The sequence below is a fragment of the Fragaria vesca genome, linkage group LG6, assembly GCF_000184155.1.
Source record: "Fragaria vesca subsp. vesca linkage group LG6, FraVesHawaii_1.0, whole genome shotgun sequence".
Classification (NCBI taxonomy): domain Eukaryota; kingdom Viridiplantae; phylum Streptophyta; class Magnoliopsida; order Rosales; family Rosaceae; genus Fragaria; species Fragaria vesca.
This window is the reverse complement of record NC_020496.1, coordinates 27999387-28007865: the sequence shown is the minus strand read 5'-3', so window position 1 is coordinate 28007865 and position 8479 is coordinate 27999387. Positions and strand designations below refer to the sequence as shown.

General features: G+C 35.3%; 1 protein-coding gene across 1 annotated transcript in view; it reads left to right on the top strand.

The window, feature by feature from the left end:
* Nucleotides 1-6725: 6725 nt before the first annotated feature.
* LOC101308006 (cytochrome P450 97B2, chloroplastic-like) overlaps nt 6726-8479 on the top strand; it is a 5092-nt gene continuing 3338 nt past the window's right edge. The window contains exons 1-4 of the mRNA XM_004303901.1: nt 6726-6881; nt 6983-7165; nt 7654-7834; nt 8116-8223. Of these exons, the coding sequence (XP_004303949.1) occupies nt 7044-7165; nt 7654-7834; nt 8116-8223 (411 nt within the window). The 5' untranslated portion in view covers nt 6726-6881; nt 6983-7043. The remainder of the gene's footprint in view (nt 6882-6982; nt 7166-7653; nt 7835-8115; nt 8224-8479) is intronic.

Here is an 8479-nt window from a genome sequence, read left to right as displayed (position 1 = left end):
ACTGCAGAAACTTTCGGCCACCTCCAATCACCACCAAAATTTGACAGAATCTTCCTCTCAACATTTCGAACAACTTTCTAGAAGAAGTCGAAACCCAATTCTAAGCATAAACAGGTCAATTGAATCAAAATATAAAAATCCTCAATTTTAAACCCTAAAAACTTCAAATATTCGATTCTCCTCACACACACCGAATCGAGCTACCAAATTCTAGAGGAATGTAGTACTAATCAAACTCAACTTATCCATATATAGAACTCACCAAATGGTGACCTGAGGAAGGAGAAATTCGATCGACACCGAATCCGAACCGGCGGAGTTTTGGAGCTCGATTTATCTCTCACGGTGGCGCCACTCGATGCGCTACTCGATGCACCACCTATCTAGCAATGAAGTAGAGACGACGGCGAAGCTTTTGAGACAAGTGTGGCGGTCTCCGGTGGCTTGACGGCGGAGCTAGGCCGAGAAGAAAATCTGGCAGGCGAAATAGACTTCTTACCATCCACCTTCGGTAAAACTCCTATATAAAGAACTTTAGCCGACGAAATTCTTTATCTTCGTCGGCTAAACTCTTTTGAAAATTTTGGTTGACCGCCAAAAAATTTTGGTTGAAAATTTTGAAAATTTTTCGACTTTAGCCGACGACTTTTCATATATTTTCGTCGGCTAAAGTCCTTTGAAAATTTTCCTCCAAATTTGGTTTACCGCCCAAAAATTTTTGACCTTAGCCGACGACTTTTTTAATATCTCGTCGGCTAAAGTCTATAAATTCACGAAAACGCTCATATCTCCCTCTATATTACGTAGTTTGGTCAAACCTTCCACACGAAAAACTTTCATGTAGATGAGACGCAACTGCCTATATAAAAATTTTGAGACATTTGCCTTTCGACAATAGGGCTCCCCATAAGGAATGATAACGGTAAATAGGGTTGACCGCTACTATCGGCACCGAGACTTTACCCGATTTACGTGATTTTTGAACCATACCCGTATTTCACCATTTTGAACACATCTTATTTCACGAGATTTTTGATAATTTTGCTTCCTATATAGAGTTGGTTCACAAAGTTGTATAACCTATTAAACAAGTTATACAACATTAGTAGACACGTTGTGATTCCGATGACTAAAATTCACAAACCAAAATTCGACCGTCAGATATGATCATTATGACAAAAGATGTCTATGGTAAAAAATTCAACTGGATCCGACAACGTTAAGGACTCGATCGAAATGGGTAACCCTAATCCATCGTCACTTATCACACGAAAACGTTCATATCTCCCTCTATATTATGTGGTTTGGTCAAACCTTTCACACAAAAAACTCTCACGTAGATGAGACGCAACTGCCCATATAAAAATTTTGAGACATTTACCTTCCGACGATAGGGCTCCCCATAGGGAATAATAACGGTAAATAGTACACGTGATTCCGATGACTAAAATTTACAAACTAAAATTTGACCGTCCGATATGATCATTATGACGAAAGATGTCTATGGTAAAAAATTCAACTGGATTCGACAACGTTAAGGGCTCGATCGAAACGGTCAACTCTAATCGGAAATAAGAAAACTACATTTTGAAGCCCTAAACGGACTCGGATGACCAAAAAAGCCCATACATCATGGCAATAGCGATGAGTTTGACTCGTAGGGCCGTTACGCTTCCGGAAAGGTATCACAATAGTCAATCGGACACCAAAAACCAAATCTGCAGCATAGTGAATAATAAGGGTAAATTGCATTGACCGCAACTATCGGCACCGAGACTTTACCAGAATACCGTGATTTTTCAACTGTAGACGTATTTCACCATTCTTGTCATATCTTATTTCACGACTTTTTTGCGTTTGAAGGTTCTACGTATAGTTTTTTTTCCTAGATGAGTTGCTGTCCAGATCTGCAAATATAAGGCATTTTAACCGACGAAATTAAGGAACTTTAGCCGACGAAATTATATTTTTCGTCGGCTAAACTTTTAAAAATTTCGTCGGCTAAAGTTCACAGAATATAGCCGATGAAAAAAATTATTCAGACGACGAAATTTTAATTTCGTCGGCTAAAGTTGACCATAGCCGACTAAAATTTTTAATTAGCCAACGAAAAAATAATTCGTCGGCCTGATTTTTTTTATTTTCTTCGGCTAAAGTCTTTCTTCTGGTAGTGCTAAAACCTTAACCCCTAAACCTAAACCCTAAACTCTAACCCCAAACCCTAAACCCTAAACCCTAGTCCAAACTCAACGACAAAGACCCATGAAGGTCTTTTCATAAAAAATAGAAAATCTTAGTTTATATTTTAGTTATAATAAAGCCACGTGCCAATATTTGATTGGAATGTAAGACCACGTCATCATGTGGCATCTAAAAATTTCTCCACTATATGATACAAATCGTGCCAAAGGGGGCGGAACCATAAATTGAAATCTCGGGGGCCAAGACGATCAACAATTTAGTTGGAGTACGTACCGTATATCAAAATTTTCATTATTTTTAAATAAAGTTAATTTTAAATGATAATAGTTTGAAGGGTGTCGTCAATTGGACGGAGCCATGACACACCCCTTGGTCTCTTCATATAGCTCCGTCCAAACCCCGTTCAATTTTTTGGGTTGTATGTATCTTCTTTTGGGATTTGACTTGATTTGGTTGGAGCTTAATTAGCTTGTTAATTTTGTTGATGTTTGAGTTTCAACTCGATCTTCAAGCTCAAATGACCAAACTCGAGTTTGAACCTCGTAATTCGATAACAAGACTAGTTTATGATGTGTAATTTGAGATTCTTATGTTGTTTTAGTTGTTCCATTCAAATTAAACCATGTTATTTCTACCATTTCTTTCTTGTACAAAGCACTTTTTCCTCTTCGTTCATGCTTGAATGATTTGCTCTTCTTTTCTTGACATTTCAACACTTTTATGCAAATATATCTAATTTGGGGTCGCCTATGGTACCTTCATGTATCTCAATATCTCATACCCTCATTTACAACAAATTGGACAAAAATTACCATTCATTTGAACCAAATTTACAACATTGACAACGAATTTACCACATATATTTGTTTACACATTTACATATAATTGAACCAAGTTCCTATATCAACTTGTAAAAAAATCATAGATCGAGTAATTACCACTAATAGAATTAATATACCTAAGTTATGACTCAATTTATCTCATTAACAACAGAATTGTTGTCATATTAGTAAATGTTGGTATCATACATACATGTAGGTACCTAAGAGAATTTCATCTTTGTATGAAAAAAGAAATGATAGAGTTGGATATTTGGTTTTGAAATATATTGAGAAAATAAATAATCAAACAGTAAGCTCTACATCGGGAGTCAAATTTGCATGAGTTCAAACCAAAGGCAACCCTGGGCTAAAGCCAAGTAAGCACAGACTTAGAGCCCCCTGAAAAAACCGTATAAGCCTTTGTATTTTAAAGTTAAAAAAAAAACATTATGAGAAATCATGAAACGGTATAAATTTTGTAAGTCTCTCTTGCTCCAATCTCATAGGATTATTGCAATTTTATGGTTGAGATTGTAGAAAATTGTTATTATTGAAAATGAGTTTATCAGTTCGAATGTTTGATGCATTGGTAATGATATTTGTATGTCACTGTGTCACTAATTTTCGTTTTCGCTTAGAGCCCCCATAATCTCAGGGCCGGCCCTGGTTCAAACCTACGGGGGGTGTATTGCATTTGGATTCATACAGACTTATTTTAATCAATTGACTTTTTGAAAAGTCTACAGACTTTTTAAAAAGTTCATAGACTTTCACTGATTTCTTAAAACCATCGATTTTTAATCACAGACTTTCACTGATTTATGAAATCTACAGATTTCATATGAATGACTTATGTAGATTTCTTAATACTTACAGAGTTACAGGAAATGAACAAAAATAAAGATGCAATGACAAATACATAATGACACCGATTATAAGTTGAGTGTTCATCTATCTAATTTCGATGCATACCTTTATAATATTTGATTGAAATACATAAACATAGGTAACAAAAAAACCAAAAACACATATTATAAAGTGGGACATTAGATGTTCACAAGTTTAATTCATGTACGCTAATATAATAATATATGATCATGTGGTTCTAATATTAAGAGTTAGTAGATAATATTTTAGGTTATCGAGGGTTCCAAGCATTACAATTGAAATACAACAAAATATTAACATTCAAAAAACATTGAAAAGAATAGGTAGAATAGAACATTGATAGCAACAAAATATTAAATAAAAAAATAAAAAAAAAGATGATGTATTGTAGGATCAATATATTCACATGTAAAGAGAAAGTTTATCGTAGACTTTTCCAAATCTTTGCTCTAGTGGATGGAAAAATATTGGAGTTTGGTGTGTGTAATTTACACTACAAAGTCCACAATTATCCATGAGTTATTAATTCCATAAGTATGAATGATATTTTGAATACATCTAAACTTCTATTCATTTTAAAAAGTCTTAATTGAATACCCCTGAATTTTGGTAGAATTCATAATGATTTTTTAAAATCTAGTTGAATACACTCAGACTTTGATGGACTTTTAAAAATCTATATTGAATACACCTAAACTTTCAAATTCCATAGACTTCTTTAAAACTTCTACTAATTCCATATACAATACACCCCCTTACATAAACATTACTATGCATGAGAGCTGAGAGCATGAGGTAAAAGCATTCATACCTTCTTTGGTTTTTTTATTTTTTTTTTCAATCGTGTCTATTTGGAATTTTGGACAAGCGGAACTAACTAGATTCGAATTCAGATGTACAGAAAGAAATTTTTGAATGACTGAAGTTCGAAACTTTGAAACCAGTCGCATATCTCCCTTGGATAGCTCAAGCACTAGAAGCATTCTTGTCCTATTATTGACGCCTTTTTATGTTGCTGAGGCGAGCACAAGTCAAGCGTTTGAGCAGATAGGTTGAGTACTAATTTATAGTTTCTCATTTGTTTTTTAGTACTTGGTTATTATCTTGTTTTGTTTCTAACTATTCTGATGCTCATCATGATAGATTAGCTTATTACTCTGCTCTATTATTAATGTCGAAATAATTGGAATCTCTACCTTTCTTACATAATTAGAAAACCAGATTTCTCTTTTTATTTGTTTTCCTCATTATATTGATGCTAGCTAGATGAAGGTGCTTTGGTTTTCCCTCATCCTAATTAGCAATGGAAAGATCTGAGTTTTCCAGAAGATCTAATTTTCCCTGATAACCACTATGGCCGTGTCTCAAATCCCGAAGCAGAACCTTCAAAAACTAGAACAGGAACGCATGCAAAAGAAGAAAACGGAAGTCAAGCATCAGTCATTGTTTGATTGTTTCTTACTTGGTTTATATTCTTTTTAGGGTTGATGGATGTAGACTTTTCTATATCTTGAATGTTCTTCGGTTTCTGTCATTTTAGTTTTTCCTCTTACCAATAAGAACTATACCCCAGCAAGCACTTAAGTATGTCATTTCATACGTATTCAGTGAGGTTTTTTTATGGTTAATTTGCCTTTATTCGTTTCAGTTGAAAACTTCTCCAACATATCTAACCCTAAATTTCAAAGGCATCAATCAGCCTCGCTCATCTGGTTCAAAGTTGATTAAGAAAGATATATCTATAAGATTCTGCACCACATTCTTATTCAATATATATATATATATATATATATATATACTGTATATTCATTTTGCAATTCCCTCTCCCAACAGATGAAATGAAGTCCTCCGTCATCACCTTCAACTCTCAGTAACCACACACAAGTAGAGTCAGAGTATATAACAGTTAGGCAGAAATGTATGATTAAGATTGAAGAATATAGCCAGATTAATACAGCAAAGATGATATTGATGTTGATTTGAAACGCATTACCCCTCTACTGGCAATAGATTGAAGTATTACCCACGTTCTTATTGACTAGTCACAACTCAAATGTCTCTTAAAGTTTGTATCTTCTTGCTCAATTTGCGGCAACCATGACTAATTAATCGATGGAGGCCTTTCTTTTTTGTCCGGAAAGATCCAACCAAACCCATCTAAATCAGCCTCTACTCAATGAAACATATTGAGAATAAAAGTACTAATTAGGGATTAAGAGTTAGAACTTCGCATGCTCGACTAATATTAACTGAACGGTGTGAGCTAAGATGTTTGTTTAAATATCCTAAGAAACTTAGATAGATGGAAGCAAATAGATGCCAAAAATTGGATCAAGGAACTTGTTCGGCAATTTTGATTCAAAGAGAACAAAAGATCCATCAGAAAAGTAAGCAAGCTAAATGGGCAAATTCATTGATCCACAGCTATGAAGAAAATTCAAGGGTAGCAAAATTGTTTAACAAGTCTACTAGTTTCAATAACAAATCTACCTTATCTCAACTTTCAGTTCACCATGTTTTGGTTGTCAGTACTCTGTGGCAGGTGAAATAGGCCTTCCTTAGGAATGGTCATCCTGCTCTCACATTTGTCTAACACATTTGCTAACAAATTTATACAGTTGACACTTGGGAATGGTCATCCACCATCTCATAATTCTCAAGTTCTCATTCATACTCACCAAATTGTCTTGGGCTTTTGAGTTAGATTAGGCCCATGCATAGGCAGACCAGCCCACTAACCAAATGCAAAAGAAGGACAAGAAACACTGAAGGGGCCCAACACTGAAACACAAAGCAAGTGTTGGAGGAACCAAAGGAAGCACAATGAACACAGCCACAGTTTGTGCACTTTGGTCGGTCACACTTTGGATAACACCAGTCATCCCACTCATCCCTGGTTTAGTGGGAATGCAAAGACATTGTGACAAGCAACCACCAGTAGAAACTGTGATTCATTACTCACCTAGAAATGTTAGCTTCCTTTGCTCCTACTACTGCACTTGATTTGATAACTATTTATACTTTTCCATGTGTCAAGCTTAAAGCAGTTGTCTTTCTTCCTATTTCTGTAGTGCTCTGTATTATAAACCTGAACCCAACTTTCTGCTCAGACCCAACACTTCCCTTACGGCCATGGCTGCTTATTCTCCCCCAACTCTGCTTAATCTCAGCTTTCAGAGAAGTGACTATGGTTATCTTCACTCTTCAACCACCACTAATCTTCTCAATCCAAAGCTCAAACGCTCTTCTATCAGGTACCTCTAACTTGTTTAATGTTCATATGCTAGTTTTCTTCAACTTGGGTACTGAGAATTTGGTGGAGAATTGTGAGAAAAGCATGTGTAGGATGATACCCAGATACTCATTTGAGCAGTTGAGCATGTTATAACATCTGGGTCTCTTACATAGCAATTGTATCAACTATGAGAGTGAGAAAGATTATATCTTTAGTTATTGGCTTTGGTTCCACAATTTCTGGGAGACCAAGCTTGCTTCTTTATTGATGCATAGCTTGTACTTCGTTTTGTCATGTCATCTGAATTTTGAAACTCACACTTCATATGGAAATTGGAAAGTTGAAGCATCTTTTTCATGCAACAAATGAATCAAGTACTGAGTAACATTGAAATTATGCTGTATTAGGAAATCAGAGCAGAGCATGTAGAATTAAAAGTTAATTTTCCCTTTCACAGCTTAAAGTTATTCTAGAATTATCAATATGGAGTGGCATTGCTAAATGTAGGTGCCAATCCACTAGTACTGAAGACCCAAAAACAAAAAGAAATTTACTGGATAATGCAAGCAACCTCCTGACAAATCTTTTAAGTGGGGGAAATCTTGGGTCTATGCCCATAGCTGAAGGTGCAGTCACTGACTTGTTTGATCGGCCTCTCTTCTTTTCACTATATGATTGGTTCATAGAGGTATCCCCTCTTACCAAACTTTGGTCTTATAATTTCTTGTTATGAATTGATTTATGGTCTGTTCTGCCGTTTAATTGGTTTTGAGGGTTCAGTTTTATTGGCAAGACATGGAGAGAGTGGTTGGGTGGTGGTTCTATCAAACATTCCCTTTCTTGATTTAGTTTATAAATTTGATGACATATTCTTGCAACTGTGGTACTGAGGTTTCTTAATTAACTTATTTAGATTATGAGTACTATTGTTCATTAAGTTTCCCTGCAACCTTCTGTTGGACTTTACAGCACGGCTCTGTGTATAAGCTTGCATTTGGACCGAAAGCATTTGTTGTTGTATCAGATCCTATTGTTGCAAGGCACATTCTTCGAGAAAATGCATTTGGTTATGATAAGGTACTATCTCATAATATGCTCCTGGAATTCCCTTTTCTCACAAGAATTTAGGTCTAGGTCTATGTAACTTTCCATTATAAACCAATCGTCACTCTTTAGTATATTTCCTTTGTCAGCTTGAAGCATGTGAGAACTATAATCTTGATTAGGTCTGTTTATTCATCAGCTACTATATTTCACATCATTTATTTGGGCCAACAGGTCGTATAGATAAGTTTTGCAAATAAGCAGCGTTCTTCATTCTTGTTTTTTTTTT